The sequence below is a fragment of the Salvia miltiorrhiza genome, chromosome 6 (assembly GCF_028751815.1).
Source record: "Salvia miltiorrhiza cultivar Shanhuang (shh) chromosome 6, IMPLAD_Smil_shh, whole genome shotgun sequence".
Classification (NCBI taxonomy): domain Eukaryota; kingdom Viridiplantae; phylum Streptophyta; class Magnoliopsida; order Lamiales; family Lamiaceae; genus Salvia; species Salvia miltiorrhiza.
In genome coordinates this window covers 21,912,042-21,937,824 of record NC_080392.1, presented here as the reverse complement: position 1 = coordinate 21,937,824, position 25,783 = coordinate 21,912,042, and the positions used below count along the sequence as shown (strand labels likewise).

Here is a 25,783-nt window from a genome sequence, read left to right as displayed (position 1 = left end):
TCAAGAAGCATCAGATAATGTTATCCTCTTTGAAGGAAGAATATGCATCCCCCACGATGATGAGCTTAAGGATAAAATCATGAGTGAGGCTCACGATACCCCTTATACTGCCCACCCAGGCAGTACTAAGATGTATCAGGACCTAAAGAAACACTTTTGGTGGGAAGGAATGAAAAGAGACATAGCGTCATTTGTGGAAAAATGCCTAGCATGCCAACAGGTGAAGGCCTTACATCAAAGGCCATATGGAAAATTACAACCGTTGGAAATTCCAGAATGGAAGTGGGAGCACATAGCAATGGATTTTGTGACCAGTTTGCCCAAAACAAAGAAAGGAAACACTGCCATTTGGGTAATAGTGGATCGACTCACAAAATGTGCTCATTTTATACCAATACCGATCACACATGGATCAGACAAGCTAGCTCAGTTGTATGTTCGAGAGATTGTACGCTTACACGGTGTACCAGTGTCGATCACTTCAGACCGAGACTCAAAATTTACTTCTAGATTTTGGATGAGCTTACAAAAGGAGTTAGGCACGAGGTTAAATTTCAGCACCGCCTTCCACCCGCAGACAGATGGGCAGTCTGAAAGGACAATTCAGACCCTCGAAGATATGTTGAGAACAGTGGTGTTAGATAGAGGTGGAAGTTGGGAAGTAGTGCTGCCGTTGATTGAATTTGCCTATAATAACAGTTACCAGGCAACTATCGATATGGCACCATATGAGGCATTATATGGAAGAAAATGTAGATCACCGCTTTATTGGGATGAAGTGGGTGAGAGAAAAGTTTTAGGACCAGACTTGGTCAATGAGATGGTTGAGATAGTCCGCCAAATCAGAGGGCGAATAAAGGAGGCGCAAGATAGACAGAAATCTTACGCTGATGCACGCCGAACCGAATTACAGTTTGAAATAGGAGACAAGGTCTTCCTAAAGGTATCTCCTACCAAGGGGATAACTAGGTTTGGTGTCAAGGGAAAACTTAGGCCCCGATTCGTAGGACCTTATGAGATTTTGGAAAGAATAGGCCCAGTAGCCTATAGGTTGGCATTACCGCCAAGTTTTGGGAACGTTCACAATGTTTTCCACGTATCACAACTCAGAAAATACGTTTTCGATCCAAAGCACATAATCCACCAAGAAGAGATGATCCTTTGCCCAGACTTGAGTTATGAAGAGAGACCAGAGGCCATTCTAGATCGAAAAGTACAACAACTCAGGAATAAGGCAATCACATCAGTGAAAGTCTTATGGAGACACCACGGACAAGAGGAAGCCACGTGGGAGCTTGAAGACAAAATGAAGGATAAATACCCCGAACTGTTTTAGAAGAAATATGCAAATTTCGGGACGAAATTTTTGTTAAGAGGGGTAGTATGTAGTGACCCGCTCTTTTATATATTTTAAATCCAGTAATGAGTGTGTATTTTTGTTCATCAGTGAATGAAAACGGATATTATTCTGATATGAATTCAGCTTATGATCCTGAATTTATATTGTTAAAGCAGTCAATGATATTAATTCAGAGTTATAACTGACTTAGCAAAGTCACGTTATTTATTTAAGCGAGATGGAATTAGAATTTATTTTTACTCAAGTCGTGGATTATTTCCGACTCGTGAGTTAATTAAATCTGCGGATTTAATTTAAATATCAAGACAACGAACAAATTAAATCTACGGATTTAATTTAGATTCATTTTATAACTTATCGATTTTAGCGAGTTATCACATGTCGAAATCGAGATTTATGTAAATATACAGTATCAAGCAGAATCGAAGCCAGTATTTTATTACAGTTACTGAATCACAGAGATTTGTTTATTACAATATATATATATATATATATATAAAATACTACAATCTACTTCGATAAAACAGTATTACACGCACACAACATATTTTTACAACTACCAGTAACAATATACAATATTCCAATCACATTGATACATTGATGTCCACAACTCATAATAACATACAAAGTCATCAGTATCATTACACAAACTTTCTTTTTTCGCTCCACCATGCTTTTCTCCCCATTCATACAACACCACCACTCATCACTCAAGTGCACTCCATCGCCCCTTTGCCTTCCTAGCCTACAAGTTCAGCCAAAACACTCCCTTAATCACCAGCAAACCAAGGGAAGTAAATAGTCTAAGCTGCTGCCAGAAACTCCAAGGTGAGATTTGGCTTTCATTCATCCACCTTCCTTCATTATTCACCTGCATTTTAAAGCAATAACACCTTCATGTATTTCAGTTATTCCCCATCTCAATCATCAATACCACAACAGCCAACCAACAAGCTAGATACTCAAGGTATTTATGCGACCTCAGTTATTTCAATCCAATCAAGCATTCATGTCAACATGTTCAAGCTATGGCATTTCAACTATGTTATGATTTACTCATTGTTACTTTACGCTCTAGAACAACAAACCATGATTATTCTGCCTTAACAACTAGAAACTAGGATATAAGGAAGTAGGACTTAGCTTTAGGGAACAAGGACGCAGCCTGTTCGATCGAGCCAAGAAGCGATGATCAGGCGACGGCTCATGGGGATCCAAGCGCCAACCGCGATTCACGGCGATGTGCAGAGGCACGTCGGACTCGTGCGCAGCAGTGGCGGTTCCAAGGACAGCAGCATCGTCGGCGTCGAGCGGTGAAAGGCAGACGACTCCCGACCTCGACGATGGCCCTCGCCGATTCTGGATTGCAGCAGCGGCGGAGTATCCTTCGCCCGAATCCAGCAGCAGCGTGGCGTGGCTCAAACCTTCGACCCCGGAGAAAATAGCAGCAGCGGCTCGGTGCGCCGCGGCAGTGGAGTTTCAGGCGGAGCGACGCCGGCTTGAGGTGACAATGTCGCCGGAGATTTCAGGGGCGGCGGAGACGATTTCTGACTGAGGAACTTGGGTTTCTTCACTTTTCTTTTCCCTCGACCTTGAAAGAAAGGAAATGAGGTGAGGGGGGAAGCAGCTGGCGGCCTGACGACCAGCGGCCGCCGCCGCGAGTGCAGCGGCGCGGCGAAGCCGGCCTTCCAGTTGCAGCGGAGGCGGTATTCTTTTCTCTGGCAGAAATTAGGGCTCAAATCACTTCCCTGATTTTGAGAGATATCAGCAGCGACTTGGACAACGCCGCTCGGAGACGATGGTCGTTCGCCGGACACCGGTTGCAGCGACGACGGCGACCTTCAATTTGTGAATTAGGGCTCGCTCTCCCCGCCTTGAACGAACTCCAGACGAAGAGGGGAAAATAGATCGGAGGTAACAGCGGGTGCCGCCGGATTTGCAGAGACAGCGGTGTAGTTGACGAAGACGGTCGCCAGCCACTCGCCGGATTTCGGAGCAGCAGCGGTCGGCGCCTCGGCTGGAGCGAGAGGGAGAAATAGAGAGAGAGAGCTTGACTGTTTTGGGTGAGAGAGAGAGGTGTGCGTTCTTTTGTGTGTGTGCGTGATCTGTTAGGAAAAATAGAGAACCGAGAGTGTGTGTGAGATGGGCTCTTATCTTAATTTGGGCTTCTATTTTAATTGAATTGGGCCAAATGTTTGGGCTCTATTTATTTTAATAAATGAGCTGATGTTAATTATAAATTGGGCCTTGATTTATTTATATGGGCCGATTTTAATTATTGTATTTGGGCCTCTGATTTTATTTAAATGGGCCGATTTTAATTATTGTAATTGGGCCTCTGATTTATTTATATGGGCCGATTTTAATTATTGTAATTGGGCCTCTGATTTTATTTAAATGGGCCGATTTTAATTATTGTAATTGGGCCTCTGATTTATTTATATGGGCCGATTTTAATTATTGTAATTGGGCCTCTGATTTTATTTAAATGGGCCGATTTTAATTATTGTAATTGGGCCTCTGATTTTATTTATATGGGCTGATTTTAATTGATTTGGGCTAAATTATTTTTGGGCCTTATTTATTTTACTTAGATGGGCCTTTATTAAATTATTTCATTGGGCCGAATTTATTTAAATTGAAGCCCATCTATTTTATTGGGCTGTTATATTATCTTCGTTGGGCCTCGTTTGATTTATTTAATTAAGCCCAGCTAATCAAATTATTTATTTATTAGGCCAAGATTTATTTAAATAATTGAGCCGATAAGTTATTTCAATTAGGCCTCTCATGTTAATTATTCAAGCCCACTTCTATTTAATTGATTATTAGACTGCCTTATGTTAAGCCTTTTAATTATTTAATCTTATAACATTATTTATTCCTATTTATTAAGCCCGATTAATTTATGAGGTTATTCAGCGAATAAGCCGAATTAGTTATTTCTTAGTAACGACCAATAAAGATGGATTTATTTAATCAGTGGATTATAACATCCTGAAGAGAATAGATTAATTTTAGTTAATTATCCGGTTTCATGAGACGAAACTTAGCTTTTATTTAAATCCGATAGCTTGGATTAACAATAGAAATTCCCTGATTATTATTTCAGAATAATAATTCATGCATAAGGATCATGCATCATTAATTCTGTATTCTCATTATTTGAGGATTTTACTCGAGCAGTATCTTATTTATATTCTCGTAATAAAGGTCAAGCACGAGATTAATAATCAGTTAAGGAGCTACTGTGTCACAGAAAGTTTCTATCAGGTGGGCATTACTTTCATATATATCAAATGAGTTTAAATGTTACGTTCAAGCAAGTTATCTCATGATTAAATTAATTGAAGTTATTTCAAATATTGTCTTGCCATAAAATATTTAAATTTCAGTATGATATCTATCTGATGTGACTTTTATTATGCAATCGAATTCGGGTCCTGAGCAGTTGATAGCTATCCTGCCAGGACTAGTGTACACCAGTGACCGTGAGTCATCTAGCGGGTTGGCCGGTCAAGTGACCGTGAGAGGTGGCCACCTCTCCGGCACAAAGTTCCAGATATGATAGATTACAAGAGAACTTAGACTGCAGTCGAACTTTAAGAATCACAAATGAATTTAGTAAGCTTGGGCCTTTTAGCGAAAAACTCCCTTGCTGTACTGTTTATTATGGCATGACAATTTACAGTTTTGAAGCATGTATTTTATACTTAGGCATACGTGCCCACTGAGTACTTTTGTACTCAAGCCCTGCATATATTTCTAAATGTGCAGGTTGAGCAGCTGCCGATGGTGATGAAGTGACGAGCGGGATTCTTTTGTCTTATTATGTAGTAATGAACTCTAGGGTTACATGTCATCATACATGTAATCAGAACCTTATTCCGCTGCGTACTCAGAAGTTTTATGTTTATTTGGCTAAGTCAGAGAGATCTGAACTTACTAGTTATTTGAGTCTATACGACTAAACTTCTGTTATATTATAAATATTCCTTTTGTTAAATTATGAAATGTGATTCTTCTTTGTTTAATTATCCCCTTTCTACCCCGTTTCTAATCTCCCTCCATTAGTCACGGTTTCCCCGGCTTAATTATCCTTAATTAGGACCGGTCGTGACAGATGACCATTTTGGTCTTTGGAAAATAGGATACCCCGTAGATGAGCCCTAGGAATGAGGTAGGAGTAATGAACCGCCGCAAAAGAACGAGGGAACTTATTCTCAAGTAAATCTCGTGTATATAAATTGGAATTGGGAATCCAATTGATATGAGGAGAGACCCGAATCTATTCTAGATCGAAAAGATAAAGTACTAAGAAATAAGTCGATACCCTTAATAAAGGTACTTTGGAAGCATCATGATCAAGAGGAGGCGACATGGGAACTCGGGTCTAGCATGAAGGAAAAGTACCCAGAATTATTTCGTGTTGTACAAATTTCGGAATGAAATTTCTTTTAAGGAGGATAGTATGTCATACCCCGACTTTTAATCCCTGATTAAGGGCTTAATTATTAATAATTAGGGTTCGACATCCATTAATAATAAAAACTGGTTTGATTTATCCGAAGTGATTTAATCGTTATATATGTGATTTTCGTTACGTGTGTCATTATGACCAAGTTAGTATGATTTTTATTTGAGGATATTAGCACTTGAAATTTTAAATTAAGTTTCTAAAGCAAGTGCAGTTTATTTTTACCGAGAAATCAAAGAATGCCGGTTAATGAAAATATTTCCAAGCATATATTTTGTTTTAAAATTATTTTTCCTATGAGAGGAATATTATAATTGAGTGAGTGCACTAATATTAGTGCTATAGTTATTTTATGTGGTCACATGAATAATTATATTATGGTATTTTATTAATGAGTAACATTTCCATAGTTATTGTGACTTATTTTTTTTATCACCCTTCTCACACTATTACTTTAATTTCCCTACCATGTGACTAAATACCACAATTTGCCAAGTGTAGAGATTATTGAGAGAGTGTAGAGATTAGAGAGAGTGTAGAGATTAGAGAGAGAGAGATCAAGGCATTAATTGCCAATATTTCCTTAAGATTACAAAATCCTCTTTAAAGATCACAAGATCATTTACAATCTTGCAAAATCCTCTCTCACTACTCACTCATCATTTTCGACCAACACCTCTCTCCCTCTTTCTCTCACTTTCCTCCATTTTCATCCATGGTAGAGACCTTCGGAGTTTCAAAAAAATTATACCAAACACCTCAATTCACTCTTAAATCTTACATAAAAACATCCTAGCTACTTGAATTCAAGAGGATCATTGAAGAAAGGTTTCCAAGCTAGAGTGAGAAAGTGTGAGTTTTGGTGAGAAATTTGGGTAAGTGATCATGTATTCCATAAATCTTGCTTGAATGATATTGTATGTGAGTATTCTCGAAAGATTGAAGAAAGAAAATCACCCCTCCCTTGTTCTTAAAATTTTCAAAAAAAAAAAAAAAAAAAAAAAATGGGTCTTTACCCTTCAAAAAAAAATTTTTCCTTGATTTGGGGTGAAAAATGAGGTCTATGTGGTGTTTGTTGATGATTGATGTGTGTTGTGAAAGTATATGCTTTGAGATGTGAAAGTCGATTGAGTTTAGTTTACCCAAAAATTTGGAATTTGTGAGTTGATGTGTTAAATGATGAATTGATTACGAGAATGAGTCTATGTGATGTCTATGATGATGATTGATGGAGTAAATTGATTATTTGATGTCAATTGATGAATTTGAGGTGAGTTAGTTTAATAAAATTAGGGATATGTGTATCTATGCCCTAAATTGTAATTGATGGATTATATGTGAGTTTAAATAGTTAAAATTGATGGATCTATGATTAGATTAAAGATTCATGTGTGTTATAAAATTTCAAAGAGTTTAGTTTAATAAAAATTAGGACTTTTTGCCTATGTGTTATTTAAGTGATTTTGGTTTAGGATATATGTAATTGAGCATAATATTAGTGTCTAATTATGTTTGACTAGGTCTTTTGTTGGCTAAATAAAATTTTGACTTAGTTTAGTTTGTATGAGTTTTTGAGTTTTCATATTTTGAGAAGTCGATGATTGATAAAATGAGGTCTAATTGCTTTATGACCATTATGTGAAAGTTTGTCATGTTTTATTAAGAGTTTTATGATGATACATGAAGTTTCATTAGAGTTTAGTTTACATGATAAAAGGGAATCTATATGTGTATAATGATTTATATGATGAATGAGATCATGTTTGAGTATTTGAGTAATTTTGAGCACGAAAATGAGAAGAGAATTTTAATGATGCGTTCGTTGAAATGTTTTACTTGAGATTTGAGGTTATGATGTAAGAAGAGAGTCAAGATTGAGTATGATGAGTATTATAATGTGCTTGAATGTTTTCAAGTGCTATATGTGTTTAAAATGAGCTTTGATTGGTTTTCTTTGAAGGGATGTTGAGTTGAGCATTTAAGAGTTTGAGATGAGATTTTGGTGAATTTCGTAGGCCTACTGACCTACTGTGATCGACAGTTTTTAGATGTCTAATAGCTTTAAAAATTTTATACCAAGTCTCTACATAAGTCTTGAGAACATCGGAAAAATTTCAAGTCATTTGGACTTCGTTTACTATTTTTAAAAAAATACAAAACCGAAACTGCACATTACTACCGAGAGTTTCAGAGAACAGAGGAAAGAGTCCTTCATTTCAGTAGCTTCCTGTGTGATATAGCTTTCCAAAATTTTATGGTATTAACTTTATTGTGTTAGCTAAATATCCACAAAATTTGAGCCCAGTTTGACAACATTTACTATTTTTCAAAAATCCAAGTTTTCGATTGCTCAAAACTGCCGAATATAGTAGACTGTAGTAAAACAGTCATGTCTCCTACAATACTTGGATTTTTTTACTCTACTTTTTTTTATATGAAAATAGACTCAAAGACCTTTCTTTTGGTATGAGTCTCGAGTCCAGGAGGTGTCGGAGTAAGAACAGGTTAGATTTTGAAGTTGAGTCAGTGTAAAAACAGAGCATGTTTTGATAATGTTTGATTATGTTTTCTTATGTGCCTTATGTGATTGTGTTGTCTATGTGTTGAATGAGATTAGACGAGCCTTGTATGAGAGATAAATCGAGACTTAGTACCATGATTTTCTTGAAACCTATCCTTGAACTTAAGGATTTGAGATGAGTGGAGAGTTTATATAGAGTTGAGTAAAGAGATAGAATATGAGATAGAGCATGAGTTTTCTTTCATGTTTCTGATAACCATAAGCTTTTTGATGTAGAGTCTAGAATAGTATCTCTAGACTTCTAAGAATGTCAGTAGCCCTCAGCTCGCCGTCACACTGCCGCAACAAAGGTACGATAATAGTTTCAAAAATATACATATATGTATTACAGATGTTATGAAAGTTTTCAAGAAAATGTGCGCCTTATGTTTACGATGCTATGTGAATGCTTTTTGTCGTGTTTGGGACTACCCGAACCCATAACGACTCAATGAATGTATTTCGTGTTTGGGACAACCCGAGCCCTTAACGAATCAATGTATGTATGTATGTATGTATGGTCGAGTTAGATTCCTTGAATCTTTCCGGCATAAGCAAAGTTTTTCATGAAAGGGACATTTAATGTCCATATGACTAAAAATTTCAAAGAAAGCAAATATATGTATGTATGTATGTATGAATGAATGATGAGAAAGCTTTATGTTATCATTTTAGGTTCACTGCCTATATGATTAGAATGATAAGTTCTTTTACAAACCGTTTGAGAACCACCCAAGAATGTCTTAAGAATGTTAGTCGTGATAGCACCGCTAGAACGGCATAGAATGGATTTATATGGTACCAATTATTTATGATTGAAGTACTTAGAAGTAAGTGCTTAAGTTAGAAGTTCAATTAGAGCCTTATAAGAGATAAGATGTTGACATGATTGGGGGCGAAGCTCCCATTTGACTGAGTGACTCGCCGTGCTGGGTCTGGCCAGCCCACATGACTATGATCTCGGTGATTGTCAATTTAGTCATCCCAATGTATAAACTCGTACTATATAGTTGTCCCAATAAGATCTTCTTTGATTACGATAAGCATAGTATGATTAGAATTAGTTCGTTTGTCAACAGTTCTCGAGACATGAGACGTAGCATTTTCACGATTAGAAAATGTGATAAGCATCAAGCTATGTAGCCGCACTGATAATGAAAGTCTAGTATCCCAAACTAGAATACCAAATATGCAATTCCGAGGACGGAATTTTTATAAGGAGGGAGGAATGTAACACCCCGTTTCCTCGTAGCTATATTTAGAGTATTTTTTTTTGAACTTAGATTTAAGAAGATTCACGCCGGATTGAGAAAAAGAATTTATTTTAATTCCAACAAAAATAATTTACAAAAGCTTTGGTAAATTTAGTTATTAAATTTATAAGCATTTCATATTTATTTAATTTAACATTCAAGTATTTTCACGAGCTTTTAATTAGCAAATCCTGAAGAATTATTACAGTTTCGACAATTTTATCCTGAAAGATTTTTACAGATACAATTCTTTTATGAGACAGTTTTAATTGTCAAATCATCACTCACCTCACTTAGACTCCCATCAAGAGCCATGCTCCTACATTTAGTTTTTTTCAACTTTTAGCCACACTGGCAATTGGCAGCCACCAACTCCCCTCCAAACTGAACTACAAAATGACAGCAAATCTATTCTTGTTGTTGGTCAAATGGGCTAGCACATAGGCTAATATTCACAGCTCTTGCCAATTTCCATGCATTTACGGCAAATAATCTCATTGTCAAAAGTTGATGCATTGTTTTCAACTATTACTGCCATTGTCTTCAACTATTACAGCTAAGTTTGCCTATAAATTGAGCTTGCAGCAACATTGCATTATTCACCACCTCTCCCACAATTTCACTCACCCCATTCTCGCAAGAAGTAGAAGGTTCACTCTTTATCTCATCAGCCAAAGTCCTCCTTCCATCACACACTAATAACTATAGCTAGCAAGCAACTCAAAATACAAGAGCTCTCAATCCACTGAGATTCAGCAACACAGCAGAAAATCAAACCCCAACTGTCAGCCATATATTCAAACTCAAGGTTCCACCTCAAATTTTCTTATCTAATTTTCTCACTTTGATTTCAAAAGCAATAGACGACTCACTCATTCATAAACGTGTCCACATGTAGATATGCATTTTCAGAGAAAAGAAAAAAAAAAGACTTAAAGATATGAACTTTACCTTATTTATACATTGAGCATGAATTGTATGAACTGATTTTACATTGAGAATTCAAGCAATGATATATAAAATAAGCATGTATTGAACTTGAATCTTGAGCTATGTTTTGTGGGTTGTGCTGCTGTAAGTGTCGAGTTTGGTGAGAAGTGGTAGAGAGGGCGGTGGTGGCTGAATTAGGCAGGGGAAGAGGGCGGCGGCCGTGGCACCGCTGCGGTTGCCGGAGAGTGAAGGCGGTGAGTTGAGCAAGGGCTCGGCGAGCCTGAATCCGAGAGGGAGACAGAGGCGGTGAGAGATGAGGGAGTCCAGGCACAGCGGCGGCGAGGAGTCGTTGTTGGTGCCGGAGGTGGAGAGAGAGGTAGATCGAGGGAGATGGGAAAGGAGACGGCGATGGTTTCGCTGGATTTTTTGAGAAAGAGGCGGGGCAAGATGGTTGACTGGTGGCAGCGGTCACCGTCGCTGTCGGAGAGAGAAGGGAGAACGGAGGTCAGAAGGAGCTGGTGGTGGCGGCTTATCGCTGCTGCTCCTCCGGCGAAGCTTCCGCGGCGGCGGGATTTCTGGGAAGAGAGCCGAGAGAGATTGGAGAATGAAGAGGCGCAGCTGTGATTCTGTGAAGGAGAAGTGGGGAAGGGTTTTGTGTTAGAATAGGTTTGGGCTAAAGTTTGGGCTGAATCATTAGAAGTCGGACTATTAAGGAGTTGGGCTGTTATTTTTTAAATGTGTTGGGCCTTATTTTTATTTCGGTTGGGCTTTGAGTGGTGGGCCGATTTATGTTTAATTTTTTCAGTGGGCCAATTTCTTTTATTTATTCAGCTGGGCCTTATTTAAAACCCCTTTGGTTCAGTTATTATTTTAAACTTTGGGCTGCCTTAATTAATTAAATTAATTGGGCTGTCCTATTTTAATTAATTGAACTATTAATTAGTTTAATTAATTATTTTCAAAGACTAGTGTTGATAATAATATCATATTATTATTATGTGCATATTTTAAGTGATTATTTATTATATGCTAAGCATGACATGCATTTGCATATGCATTTTTGCAAATAAAAGTATTTATGATTTAATTGGTTTTAATTATAATTTCAATTATTAAAGAAAGTCGAGTAAGAATATTGTTGGTGTTCTTAACTCAAGAGAAATGTTTTCAATAATATATTTATTTAATTATGTGAGTTAAAGCATGAATTAATTTTGCATCAAACATTTTACATAGAATCATTTATGATTAAATAGGTTTTATTATTAAAAATCGAATAAGGATATTGTTGGTGTCCTTGACTCAAGAATTTATTTTTTCAATTATTTATTTATTAAAATATGAAAACCCGGCTAAGTGAATCATAGGATGATAAGCACTTCACTATGACTTAAGATTAGATTCGGGAGACCTATTAAGATTATAGATTTCTTGTAGGCTTTGTGGATCGTGAGGACTAGCACTGCTATACCAATTCAGAGTTAAGAATAAACGACAGGCATTGCCTAATCAGGTGGGCATTACTTTTACTATACGTATATAGAGATCCCCTGCGTGTCGTAGGCCTCTTATACGAATGAATGCATGAGATGATCTAACTGTTAATTTCAGTTTCATATATATATCAAATGAGTTTAATGTTATGTTTGAACAGTTATTTCATTGCAAAATCATTGAACTGAAAATTATTTCAACTATTGTCTTGCCATAAATGTTTCAATGTTTGGTATGATATCTATCTGATGTGGCTTTGCCAGTTATTATGCAATCGAATTCGGGTCCTGAGTAGTTGATAGCTATCCTGCCAGGGCTAGTGTACACCAGTGACCGTGAGTCATCTAGCGGGTTGGCCGGTCAAGTGACCGTGAGAGGTGGCCACCTCTCCGGCACACAGTTCCAGATATGATAGATTACAAGAGAACTTAGACTGCAGTCGAACTTTAAGAATCACAATTGAATTTAGTAAGCTTGGGCCTTTTTAGCGAAAAACCCCTTGCTGTACTGCTTATGATGGCATGACAATTTAAATCTTTACGAAGCATGTTATATTTCATAGTAGGCATATGTGCCCACTGAGTATTTTTATACTCAGCCCTGCATGTATTTCTAAATGTGCAGGTTGAGCAGCTGATGGAATGGAATGATGTTGAGCGGGTGTTCTTTTGACATTTCAAGAAATGTAACCTTGAGTATACATCTTCATATGTATATCTCACACGTTTTTCCGCTGCAAAACACTTTGATTAGAATAACTCTATGTTATGAAGTTGTGACACGTGTTATTGGATAACCCACCTTAATCAGTTCTCCTTCATGTGTATGTTTTATAAGTATCCAAATGATCATATATGATCCTAGCATCTTATCTATGAGTGACATTCTCATATACCTTAATGTTAAGTAATTGTCCATTTCCATTTCTTATTGTTCACCCCAAGTCATAACCCCGGCTAAATTGTCATTAAGGGTTGCGGGCTGTGACATTATCTCTCCAAAATCACCAAATGCGTTTCGCAGATCGTCCTCTTGAGCCTCTTCATGAACTCCAGTAACCAGAATAATCCATCCTTCAATAGCTACAAAAGTGCAATCACAACTAGACCTCAACTTCTATCCCAATATCCAATTGAAGTTTTTATGAAAAACAAATGGTGTCATCTAATCAAACATGCCTCCACTTCGAATTTGCAACAAACAACAGTGTCAAACACCCGAACAAATTCAATCAGTAGTACATCTAGAGCTCACTTCTCCCACACTATGAGTGCAAGGGAAAATGTAAACACTACCCAAAAAGCAACCCAAGCGAGAGTATCAAGCTCGATTATAATATACACCAAAATGGTTCTACTGAAACTGATCTAAAATATAACATGTTTTCAAATTTCTAATACAGCAACTATGTCCGAACAAAGATATCAACAGAACGGTTAGAAGCAAGGTGAATTCACACAAATAACCTAAATGGAAAAATAAAAAACGGAATAATTCAAAAATAATTAGGGTTTTGGATACTGACATCGTTCGGGGCCAGGACCGCCTTCTGAATCGAGCGAATCGAAGGGGGCGGACATGCGAGCATTTCGGTCCGCTTCAGAAGCGGCCTCGTCGCGAAACCCGCGGCCCTTGGTCTTCTTTGGAGCGGTGGAGGAGCCGCCGCCAGTGATGGCGGACTTCAGGCGAGGAACGGTGGCTCGGTTGGGGGAGCCATCGCCGACATCCTCGTCCATAAGATCGTCCTCCTCAGGCTCGAAATCGACGGCCTCCGCCTCCGCATTCGCCATTGAAGCAGATATTTAGCTAGGTTTAGATTTGGGGATAGGAGGGGAAGGGCTAAAGGGATTTTGAAGAAAAACGAGGGTTGTGCTAATGAGTAGACAAATAAGTAGAAAAACGAGGGGTTATTATGTGCTTTTTGGCTGTGCTATTTAAGTCTTACTAGTTTTGCTCCCGTGCGATGCACGGTAATAGTTATTTAACTAAATTATTTAAAAGTATAAGTAATCTATACTTTTTAATGTTGAATGTCTTTTTATATTATAACAATATTTATAATATCAACTAATTATCATATTTAATGCTTTAATTAATTGTTAATTACCAAATTTAAGATAGGACTAAATAGTGATTGGTATAGAAATTACACTCTAGTTTTGGGCGGGAAAAAAATTGTGAAGTTGGATGAGCTTTTATATATATATAGATTTAAAAAAAAACGTAAAAGTTAATGACAAATTATGATTATCCCAAAACAAAATGATGATCTTACAACAAGACAAGCACAAATACCAATCAAAAAGGCAATGAATACACTGATCAGAATCAATAAGAACACAACATTGGAACATCCTTCAACTAAAGTACCAACCTATATAAATAGCAAGCCAGGAAGAGCAATCCAAAGAAGCCTCATAAATACGTTAATACAGCTGAAATGAAGTCAATGAACGAAAACTGACAACAGAAACAACAATCGTACACATTGTTAAAAGTTAACAAAGATTCACATTTGTATCTTCACTCTAAATCAAAGTGCCAAAAACTCTCACATGCCACCATGATCAGAATCTCCTCCTTGGACTCCTGGAATGATGACCCCGAGGTGATCTGTAGAAGATTTCAATAAAAATGATGAATCACAAAACAGTAACAGTCGGATAGGATCCAGACATGAAAAGAGGGTTTGTAAACTTTTTAATCCCCAATTACATGCCCTTTTTATAATGTGGTTGTTCCAACTCCCACTACAAGACAATTCAAAATTATTACCAACCTAATATGGGTCACTCAAAACTAGATTTGAAGAGTGTCATCTAACATATTCAAAGTGGAGAGATTTTTCAAGGTTACGTATCCTAACATTGATTCACCATGTCTGAATTATTACAAACCCTAACTGATAATTAAAATATTTAACATGCCCCCTCAACAACATTCCAAATGATGTATTTGTCTGTTAAGGTAATAAGTGACACATGCACATTTCCAGTATCAGTATTTCCCAAGCTCTGCACATTACCTCTGGCTCCAAAAGTACATGGGGAGCACTATCATGTTTGGTACAGCTATTTCCTAGTCCTATACTATGAGCAACAGTAATAAGAACCCATAATTTGAGATTAGACATTTAGAAAGAACAGAGGGACTTATATTGTTGTTGCAGAGAATTTGAGATCACATACCTCCTCCTAATGTTCCTTCTTCTGAATGGACCTTTGCTGAACGCCCAGTCAACATTCATGGTCTGGGTTAGGAGTTCAGTTCCATTCATCTCATTTATGGCTCTCTGTGCCTCCTCAAACTTCTCAAATTCAATTAGAGCATAGCCCTAGAAAATACCATAACACATTTAGTGGACAATGGATATACAAGCGACATAGTCAAGGGAAAGATAAATAGATTATTATCGAGAAAAACATGAGGGTGTCGAGCAGAAAAAGAAACATGCTGACTAATCCCTTTGTGAGTAAAGACTGCTTCAGAGATGCAAATATGCTGCTTAGGCAACTCAGAGTAAATAATAATCTTTTCTTGGAGCCCATCTACACACAAGGGTAGTTTGTAAGACTCAAAATGTTCATCCGGGCTATAACATTAAACTATTTTACAGGATCCTCAATTGCTGATACAGAGAATCTATGTTATAATATCATCTAAAGCGGTTGCAGAAAGGGATGGTATGCCTTCAAATTCAACAAAGTGTAAAATGTAAAAATGTGGAAGAAGAAGAAGAAGATTTACATAACATTTAAAGTTAATCCTGATAAACATCATATAGAATGTCATTAGATTTCTCTTTAACATGTTACATAATTAGTATATAGCAGGTAACTTTCATAACGAATCGTAAAAGAACGCAAGATTTGTATACCTTGACAAAACTCGTACGACGATCGAGATTCAAGTGTAAATTCTTTATCTCTCCAAAATCACCAAATGCGTTTTGCAGATCGTCCTCTTGAGCCTCTTCATGAACTCCAGTAACCAGAATAATCCATCCTTCAATAGCTACAAAAGTGCAATCACAACTAGACCTCAACTTCTATCCCAATATCCAATTGAAGTTTTTATGAAAAACAAATGGTGTCATCTAATCAAACATGCCTCCACTTCGAATTTGCAACAAACAACAGTGTCAAACACCCGAACAAATTCAATCAGTAGTACATCTAGAGCTCACTTCTCCCACACTATGAGTGCAAGGGAAAATGTAAACACTACCCAAAAAGCAACCCAAGCGAGAGTATCAAGCTCGATTATAATATACACCAAAATGGTTCTACTGAAACTGATCTAAAATATAACATGTTTTCAAATTTCTAATACAGCAACTATGTCCGAACAAAGATATCAACAGAACGGTTAGAAGCAAGGTGAATTCACACAAATAACCTAAATGGAAAAATAAAAAACGGAATAATTCAAAAATAATTAGGGTTTTGGATACTGACATCGTTCGGGGCCAGGACCGCCTTCTGAATCGAGCGAATCGAAGGGGGCGGACATGCGAGCATTTCGGTCCGCTTCAGCAGCGGCCTCGTCGCGAAACCCGCGGCCCTTGGTCTTCTTTGGAGCGGTGGAGGAGCCGCCGCCAGGTGATGGCGGACTTCAGGCGAGGAACGGTGGCTCGGTTGGGGGAGCCATCGCCGACATCCTCGTCCATAAGATCGTCCTCCTCAGGCTCGAAATCGACGGCCTCCGCCTCCGCATTCGCCATTGAAGCAGATATTTAGCTAGGTTTAGATTTGGGGATAGGAGGGGAAGGGCTAAAGGGATTTTGAAGAAAAACGAGGGTTGTGCTAATGAGTAGACAAATAAGTAGAAAAACGAGGGGTTATTATGTGCTTTTTGGCTGTGCTATTTAAGTCTTACTAGTTTTGCTCCCGTGCGATGCACGGTAATAGTTATTTAACTAAATTATTTAAAAGTATAAGTAATCTATACTTTTTAATGTTGAATGTCTTTTTATATTATAACAATATTTATAATATCAACTAATTATCATATTTAATGCATTAATTAATTGTCAATTACCAAATTTAAGATAGGACTAAATAGTGATTGGTATAGAAATTACACTCTAGTTTTGGGCGGGAAAAAAATTGTGAAGTTGGATGAGCTTTTATATATATATATAGATTTAAAAAAACGTAAAAGTTAATGACAAATTATGATTATCCCAAAACAAAATGATGATCTTACAACAAGACAAGCACAAATACCAATCAAAAAGGCAATGAATACACTGATCGGAATCAATAAGAACACAACATTGGAACATCCTTCAACTAAAGTACCAACCTATATAAATAGCAAGCCAGGAAGAGCAATCCAAAGAAGCCTCATAAATACGTTAATACAGCTGAAATGAAGTCAATGAACGAAAACTGACAACAGAAACAACAATCGTACACATTGTTAAAAGTTAACAAAGATTCACATTTGTATCTTCACTCTAAATCAAAGTGCCAAAAACTCTCACATGCCACCATGATCAGAATCTCCTCCTTGGACTCCTGGAATGATGACCCCCGAGGTGATCTGTAGAAGATTTCAATAAAAATGATGAATCACAAAACAGTAACAGTCGGATAGGATCCAGACATGAAAAGAGGGTTTGTAAACTTTTTAATCCCCAATTACATGCCCTTTTTATAATGTGGTTGTTCCAACTCCCACTACAAGACAATTCAAAATTATTACCAACCTAATATGGGTCACTCAAAACTAGATTTGAAGAGTGTCATCTAACATATTCAAAGTGGAGAGATTTTTCAAGGTTACGTATCCTAACATTGATTCACCATGTCTGAATTATTACAAACCCTAACTGATAATTAAAATATTTAACATGCCCCCTCAACAACATTCCAAATGATGTATTTGTCTGTTAAGGTAATAAGTGACACATGCACATTTCCAGTATCAGTATTTCCCAAGCTCTGCACATTACCTCTGGCTCCAAAAGTACATGGGGAGCACTATCATGTTTGGTACAGCTATTTCCTAGTCCTATACTATGAGCAACAGTAATAAGAACCCATAATTTGAGTTAGACATTTAGAAAGAACAGAGGGACTTATATTGTTGTTGCAGAGAATTTGAGATCACATACCTCCTCCTAATGTTCCTTCTTCTGAATGGACCTTTGCTGAACGCCCAGTCAACATTCATGGTCTGGGTTAGGAGTTCAGTTCCATTCATCTCATTTATGGCTCTCTGTGCCTCCTCAAACTTCTCAAATTCAATTAGAGCATAGCCCTAGAAAATACCATAACACATTTAGTGGACAATGGATATACAAGCGACATAGTCAAGGGAAAGATAAATAGATTATTATCGAGAAAAACATGAGGGTGTCGAGCAGAAAAAGAAACATGCTGACTAATCCCTTTGTGAGTAAAGACTGCTTCAGAGATGCAAATATGCTGCTTAGGCAACTCAGAGTAAATAATAATCTTTTCTTGGAGCCCATCTACACACAAGGGTAGTTTGTAAGACTCAAAATGTTCATCCGGGCTATAACATTAAACTATTTTACAGGATCCTCAATTGCTGATACAGAGAATCTATGTTATAATATCATCTAAAGCGGTTGCAGAAAGGGATGGTATGCCTTCAAATTCAACAAAGTGTAAAATGTAAAAATGTGGAAGAAGAAGAAGAAGATTTACATAACATTTAAAGTTAATCCTGATAAACATCATATAGAATGTCATTAGATTTCTCTTTAACATGTTACATAATTAGTATATAGCAGGTAACTTTCATAACGAATCGTAAAAGAACGCAAGATTTGTATACCTTGACAAAACTCGTACGACGATCGAGATTCAAGTGTAAATTCTTTATCTCTCCAAAATCACCAAATGCGTTTTGCAGATCGTCCTCTTGAGCCTCTTCATGAACTCCAGTAACCAGAATAATCCATCCTTCAATAGCTACAAAAGTGCAATCACAACTAGACCTCAACTTCTATCCCAATATCCAATTGAAGTTTTTATGAAAAACAAATGGTGTCATCTAATCAAACATGCCTCCACTTCGAATTTGCAACAAACAACAGTGTCAAACACCCGAACAAATTCAATCAGTAGTACATCTAGAGCTCACTTCTCCCACACTATGAGTGCAAGGGAAAATGTAAACACTACCCAAAAAGCAACCCAAGCGAGAGTATCAAGCTCGATTATAATATACACCAAAATGGTTCTACTGAAACTGATCTAAAATATAACATGTTTTCAAATTTCTAATACAGCAACTATGTCCGAACAAAGATATCAACAGAACGGTTAGAAGCAAGGTGAATTCACACAAATAACCTAAATGGAAAAATAAAAAACTGGAATAATTCAAAAATAATTAGGGTTTTGGATACTGACATCGTTCGGGGCCAGGACCGCCTTCTGAATCGAGCGAATCGAAGGGGGCGGACATGCGAGCATTTCGGTCCGCTTCAGCAGCGGCCTCGTCGCGAAACCCGCGGCCCTTGGTCTTCTTTGGAGCGGTGGAGGAGCCGCCGCCGGTGATGGCGGACTTCAGGCGAGGAACGGTGGCTCGGTTGGGGGAGCCATCGCCGACATCCTCGTCCATAAGATCGTCCTCCTCAGGCTCGAAATCGACGGCCTCCGCCTCCGCATTCGCCATTGAAGCAGATATTTAGCTAGGTTTAGATTTGGGGATAGGAGGGGAAGGGCTAAAGGGATTTTGAAGAAAAACGAGGGTTGTGCTAATGAGTAGACAAATAAGTAGAAAAACGAGGGGTTATTATGTGCTTTTTGGCTGTGCTATTTAAGTCTTACTAGTTTTGCTCCCGTGCGATGCACGGTAATAGTTATTTAACTAAATTATTTAAAAGTATAAGTAATCTATACTTTTTAATGTTGAATGTCTTTTTATATTATAACAATATTTATAATATCAACTAATTATCATATTTAATGCTTTAATTAATTGTCAATTACCAAATTTAAGATAGGACTAAATAGTGATTGGTATAGAAATTACACTCTAGTTTTGGGCGGGAAAAAAATTGTGAAGTTGGATGAGCTTTTATATATATATATAGATTTAAAAAAAAAACGTAAAAGTTAATGACAAATTATGATTATCCCAAAACAAAATGATGATCTTACAACAAGACAAGCACAAATACCAATCAAAAAGGCAATGAATACACTGATCGGAATCAATAAGAACACAACATTGGAACATCCTTCAACTAAAGTACCAACCTATATAAATAGCAAGCCAGGAAGAGCAATCCAAAGAAGCCTCATAAATACGTTAATACAGCTGAAATGAAGTCAATGAACGAAAACTGACAACAGAAACAACAATCGTACACATTGTTAAAAGTTAACAAAGATTCACATTTGTATCTTCACTCTAAATCAAAGTGCCAAAAACTCTCACATGCCACCATGATCAGAATCTCCTCCTTGGACTCCTGGAATGATGACCCCCGAGGTGATCTGTAGAAGATTTCAATAAAAATGATGAATCACAAAACAGTAACAGTCGGATAGGATCCAGACATGAAAAGAGGGTTTGTAAACTTTTTAATCCCCAATTACATGCCCTTTTTATAATGTGGTTGTTCCAACTCCCACTACAAGACAATTCAAAATTATTACCAACCTAATATGGGTCACTCAAAACTAGATTTGAAGAGTGTCATCTAACATATTCAAAGTGGAGAGATTTTTCAAGGTTACGTATCCTAACATTGATTCACCATGTCTGAATTATTACAAACCCTAACTGATAATTAAAATATTTAACATGCCCCCTCAACAACATTCCAAATGATGTATTTGTCTGTTAAGGTAATAAGTGACACATGCACATTTCCAGTATCAGTATTTCCCAAGCTCTGCACATTACCTCTGGCTCCAAAAGTACATGGGGAGCACTATCATGTTTGGTACAGCTATTTCCTAGTCCTATACTATGAGCAACAGTAATAAGAACCCATAATTTGAGTTAGACATTTAGAAAGAACAGAGGGACTTATATTGTTGTTGCAGAGAATTTGAGATCACATACCTCCTCCTAATGTTCCTTCTTCTGAATGGACCTTTGCTGAACGCCCAGTCAACATTCATGGTCTGGGTTAGGAGTTCAGTTCCATTCATCTCATTTATGGCTCTCTGTGCCTCCTCAAACTTCTCAAATTCAATTAGAGCATAGCCCTAGAAAATACCATAACACATTTAGTGGACAATGGATATACAAGCGACATAGTCAAGGGAAAGATAAATAGATTATTATCGAGAAAAACATGAGGGTGTCGAGCAGAAAAAGAAACATGCTGACTAATCCCTTTGTGAGTAAAGACTGCTTCAGAGATGCAAATATGCTGCTTAGGCAACTCAGAGTAAATAATAATCTTTTCTTGGAGCCCATCTACACACAAGGGTAGTTTGTAAGACTCAAAATGTTCATCCGGGCTATAACATTAAACTATTTTACAGGATCCTCAATTGCTGATACAGAGAATCTATGTTATAATATCATCTAAAGCGGTTGCAGAAAGGGATGGTATGCCTTCAAATTCAACAAAGTGTAAAATGTAAAAATGTGGAAGAAGAAGAAGAAGATTTACATAACATTTAAAGTTAATCCTGATAAACATCATATAGAATGTCATTAGATTTCTCTTTAACATGTTACATAATTAGTATATAGCAGGTAACTTTCATAACGAATCGTAAAAGAACGCAAGATTTGTATACCTTGACAAAACTCGTACGACGATCGAGATTCAAGTGTAAATTCTTTATCTCTCCAAAATCACCAAATGCGTTTTGCAGATCGTCCTCTTGAGCCTCTTCATGAACTCCAGTAACCAGAATAATCCATCCTTCAATAGCTACAAAAGTGCAATCACAACTAGACCTCAACTTCTATCCCAATATCCAATTGAAGTTTTTATGAAAAACAAATGGTGTCATCTAATCAAACATGCCTCCACTTCGAATTTGCAACAAACAACAGTGTCAAACACCCGAACAAATTCAATCAGTAGTACATCTAGCGCTCACTTCTCCCACACTATGAGTGCAAGGGAAAATGTAAACACTACCCAAAAAGCAACCCAAGCGAGAGTATCAAGCTCGATTATAATATACACCAAAATGGTTCTACTGAAACTGATCTAAAATATAACATGTTTTCAAATTTCTAATACAGCAACTATGTCTGAACAAAGATATCAACAGAACAGTTAGAAGCAAGGTGAATTCACACAAATAACCTAAATGGAAAAATAAAAAATGGAATAATTCAAAAATAATTTGGGTTTTGGATACTGACATCGTTCGGGGCCAGGACCGCCTTCTGAATCGAGCGAATCGAAGGGGGCGGACATGCGAGCATTTCGGTCCGCTTCAGCAGCGGCCTCGTCGCGAAACCCGCGGCCCTTGGTCTTCTTTGGAGCGGTGGAGGAGCCGCCGCCGGTGATGGCGGACTTCAGGCGAGGAACGGTGGCTCGGTTGGGGGAGCCATCGCCGACATCCTCGTCCATAAGATCGTCCTCCTCAGGCTCGAAATCGACGGCCTCCGCCTCCGCATTCGCCATTGAAGCAGATATTTAGCTAGGTTTAGATTTGGGGATAGGAGGGGAAGGGCTAAAGGGATTTTGAAGAAAAACGAGGGTTGTGCTAATGAGTAGACAAATAAGTAGAAAAACGAGGGGTTATTATGTGCTTTTTGGCTGTGCTATTTAAGTCTTACTAGTTTTGCTCCCGTGCGATGCACGGTAATAGTTATTTAACTAAATTATTTAAAAGTATAAGTAATCTATACTTTTTAATGTTGAATGTCTTTTTATATTATAACAATATTTATAATATCAACTAATTATCATATTTAATGCTTTAATTAATTGTTAATTACCAAATTTAAGATAGGACTAAATAGTGATTGGTATAGAAATTACACTCTAGTTTTGGGCGGGAAAAAAATTGTGAAGTTGGATGAGCTTTTATATATATATAGATATAGATTTAAAAAAAAAAACGTAAAAGTTAATGACAAATTATGATTATCCCAAAACAAAATGATGATCTTACAACAAGACAAGCACAAATACCAATCAAAAAGGCAATGAATACACTGATCGGAATCAATAAGAACACAACATTGGAACATCCTTCAACTAAAGTACCAACCTATATAAATAGCAAGCCAGGAAGAGCAATCCAAAGAAGCCTCATAAATACGTTAATACAGCTGAAATGAAGTCAATGAACGAAAACTGACAACAGAAACAACAATCGTACACATTGTTAAAAGTTAACAAAGATTCACATTTGTATCTTCACTCTAAATCAAAGTGCCAAAAACTCTCACATGCCACCATGATCAGAATCTCCTCCTTGGACTCCTGGAATGATGACCCCGAGGTGATCTGTAGAAGATTTCAATAAAAATGATGAATCACAAAACAGTAACAGTCGGATAGGATCCAGACATGAAAAGAGGGTTTGTAAACTTTTTAATCCCCAATTACATGCCCTTTTTATAATGTGGTTGTTCCAACTCCCACTACAAGACAATTCAAAATTATTACCAACCTAATATGGGTCACTCAAAACTAGATTTGAAGAGTGTCATCTAACATATTCAAAGTGGAGAGATTTTTCAAGGTTACGTATCCTAACATTGATTCACCATGTCTGAATTATTGAAAACCCTAACTGATAATTAAAATATTTAACATGCCCCCTCAACAACATTCCAAATGATGTATTTGTCTGTTAAGGTAATAAGTGACACATGCACATTTCCAGTATCAGTATTTCCCAAGCTCTGCACATTACCTCTGGCTCCAAAAGTACATGGGGAGCACTATCATGTTTGGTACAACTATTTCCTAGTCCTATACTATGAGCAACAGTAATAAGAACCCATAATTTGAGTTAGACATTTAGAAAGAACAGAGGGACTTATATTGTTGTTGCAGAGAATTTGAGATCACATACCTCCTCCTAATGTTCCTTCTTCTGAATGGACCTTTGCTGAACGCCCAGTCAACATTCATGGTCTGGGTTAGGAGTTCAGTTCCATTCATCTCATTTATGGCTCTCTGTGCCTCCTCAAACTTCTCAAATTCAATTAGAGCATAGCCCTAGAAAATACCATAACACATTTAGTGGACAATGGATATACAAGCGACATAGTCAAGGGAAAGATAAATAGATTATTATCGAGAAAAACATGAGGGTGTCGAGCAGAAAAAGAAACATGCTGACTAATCCCTTTGTGAGTAAAGACTGCTTCAGAGATGCAAATATGCTGCTTAGGCAACTCAGAGTAAATAATAATCTTTTCTTGGAGCCCATCTACACACAAGGGTAGTTTGTAAGACTCAAAATGTTCATCCGGGCTATAACATTAAACTATTTTACAGGATCCTCAATTGCTTATACAGAGAATCTATGTTATAATATCATCTAAAGCGGTTGCAGAAAGGGATGGTATGCCTTCAAATTCAACAAAGTGTAAAATGTAAAAATGTGGAAGAAGAAGAAGAAGATTTACATAACATTTAAAGTTAATCCTGATAAACATCATATAGAATGTCATTAGATTTCTCTTTAACATGTTACATAATTAGTATATAGCAGGTAACTTTCATAACGAATCGTAAAAGAACGCAAGATTTATATACCTTGACAAAACCCGTACGACGATCGAGATTCAAGTGTAAATTCTTTATCTCTCCAAAATCACCAAATGCGTTTTGCAGATCGTCCTCTTGAGCCTCTTCATGAACTCCAGTAACCAGAATAATCCATCCTTCAATAGCTACAAAAGTGCAATCACAACTAGACCTCAACTTCTATCCCAATATCCAATTGAAGTTTTTATGAAAAACAAATGGTGCCATCTAATCAAACATGCCTCCACTTCGAATTTGCAACAAACAACAGTGTCAAACACCCGAACAAATTCAATCAGTAGTACATCTAGAGCTCACTTCTCCCACACTATGAGTGCAAGGGAAAATGTAAACACTACCCAAAAAGCAACCCAAGCGAGAGTATCAAGCTCAATTATACTATACACCAAAATGGTTCTACTGAAACTGATCTAAAATATAAGATGTTTTCAAATTTCTAATACAGCAACTATGTCCGAACAAAGATATCAACAGAACGGTTAGAAGCAAGGTGAATTCACACAAATAACCTAAATGGAAAAATAAAAAACGGAATAATTCAAAAATAATTAGGGCTTTGGATACTGACATCGTTCGGGGCCAGGACCGCCTTCTGAATCGAGCGAATCGAAGGGGGCGGACATGCGAGCATTTCGGTCCGCTTCAGCAGCGGCCTCGTCGCGAAACCCGCGGCCCTTGGTCTTCTTTGGAGCGGTGGAGGAGCCGCCGCCGGTGATGGCGGACTTCAGGCGAGGAACGGTGGCTCGGTTGGGGGAGCCATCGCCGACATCCTCGTCCATAAGATCGTCCTCCTCAGGCTCGAAATCGACGGCCTCCGCCTCCGCATTCGCCATTGAAGCATATATTTAGCTAGGTTTAGATTTGGGGATAGGAGGGGAAGGGCTAAAGGGATTTTGAAGAAAAACGAGGGTTGTGCTAATGAGTAGACAAATAAGTAGAAAAACGAGGGGTTATTATGTGCTTTTTGGCTGTGCTATTTAAGTCTTACTAGTTTTGCTCCCGTGCGATGCAC

General features: G+C 37.5%; 4 protein-coding genes and 1 pseudogene across 4 annotated transcripts; all 5 read right to left on the bottom strand.

Moving 5' to 3' along the window:
* Positions 1-2,839: 2,839 nt before the first annotated feature.
* LOC130990643 (RNA-binding protein Y14-like) lies at positions 2,840-14,087 on the bottom strand. Its single transcript, XM_057914869.1, has 3 exons — positions 13,600-14,087; positions 13,013-13,156; positions 2,840-3,078 (listed from the first exon to the last, which is right to left on the bottom strand). The coding sequence occupies exons 1-3, from the start codon at positions 13,862-13,864 to the stop codon at positions 2,840-2,842; spliced, it is 648 nt and encodes a 215-aa protein (XP_057770852.1). The 5' UTR covers positions 13,865-14,087.
* A 343-nt stretch (positions 14,088-14,430) lies between these two features.
* LOC130987496 (RNA-binding protein Y14A-like) lies at positions 14,431-16,852 on the bottom strand (annotated as a pseudogene).
* A 447-nt stretch (positions 16,853-17,299) lies between these two features.
* LOC130987495 (RNA-binding protein Y14A-like) lies at positions 17,300-19,791 on the bottom strand. The gene is given in 5 exon segments (XM_057911032.1): positions 17,300-17,604; positions 17,606-17,621; positions 18,196-18,341; positions 18,885-19,021; positions 19,466-19,791. Coding segments are annotated over 5 exon segments (594 nt in total). The 5' UTR covers positions 19,731-19,791; the 3' UTR covers positions 17,300-17,574.
* Positions 19,792-20,235: 444 nt separating this feature from the next.
* LOC130987494 (RNA-binding protein Y14A-like) lies at positions 20,236-22,727 on the bottom strand. Its single transcript, XM_057911031.1, is given in 5 exon segments — positions 20,236-20,540; positions 20,542-20,557; positions 21,132-21,277; positions 21,821-21,957; positions 22,401-22,727. Coding segments are annotated over 5 exon segments (594 nt in total). The 5' UTR covers positions 22,666-22,727; the 3' UTR covers positions 20,236-20,510.
* A 448-nt stretch (positions 22,728-23,175) lies between these two features.
* On the bottom strand, positions 23,176-25,669 carry LOC130987493 (RNA-binding protein Y14A-like). Its single transcript, XM_057911030.1, has 4 exons — positions 25,340-25,669; positions 24,760-24,896; positions 24,071-24,216; positions 23,176-23,496 (listed from the first exon to the last, which is right to left on the bottom strand). The coding sequence occupies exons 1-4, from the start codon at positions 25,602-25,604 to the stop codon at positions 23,451-23,453; spliced, it is 594 nt and encodes a 197-aa protein (XP_057767013.1). The 5' UTR covers positions 25,605-25,669; the 3' UTR covers positions 23,176-23,450.
* Between the last annotated feature and the right edge of the window lie 114 nt (positions 25,670-25,783).

Excerpts from the sequence above, each read along its gene's own strand:
- LOC130990643 (XM_057914869.1), bottom strand. The coding sequence starts at position 13,864 with ATGGCGAATGCGGAGGCGGAGGCCGTCGATTTCGAGCCTGAGGAGGAC. Across the intron at positions 13,157-13,599 it reads CGGTCCTGGCCCCGAACGAT|CTATTGAAGGATGGATTATT; the intron begins GTCAGTATCCAA and ends GCACTTTTGTAG. Across the intron at positions 3,079-13,012 it reads AGCCGGGGTTATGACTTGGG|AGAAAAGAATACCGCCTCCG; the intron begins GTGAACAATAAG and ends AATTTCTGCCAG.
- LOC130987493 (XM_057911030.1), bottom strand. The coding sequence starts at position 25,604 with ATGGCGAATGCGGAGGCGGAGGCCGTCGATTTCGAGCCTGAGGAGGAC. Across the intron at positions 24,217-24,759 it reads GTCGTACGGGTTTTGTCAAG|GGCTATGCTCTAATTGAATT; the intron begins GTATATAAATCT and ends GGTATTTTCTAG. Across the intron at positions 23,497-24,070 it reads AGAAGGAACATTAGGAGGAG|ATCACCTCGGGGTCATCATT; the intron begins GTATGTGATCTC and ends AATCTTCTACAG.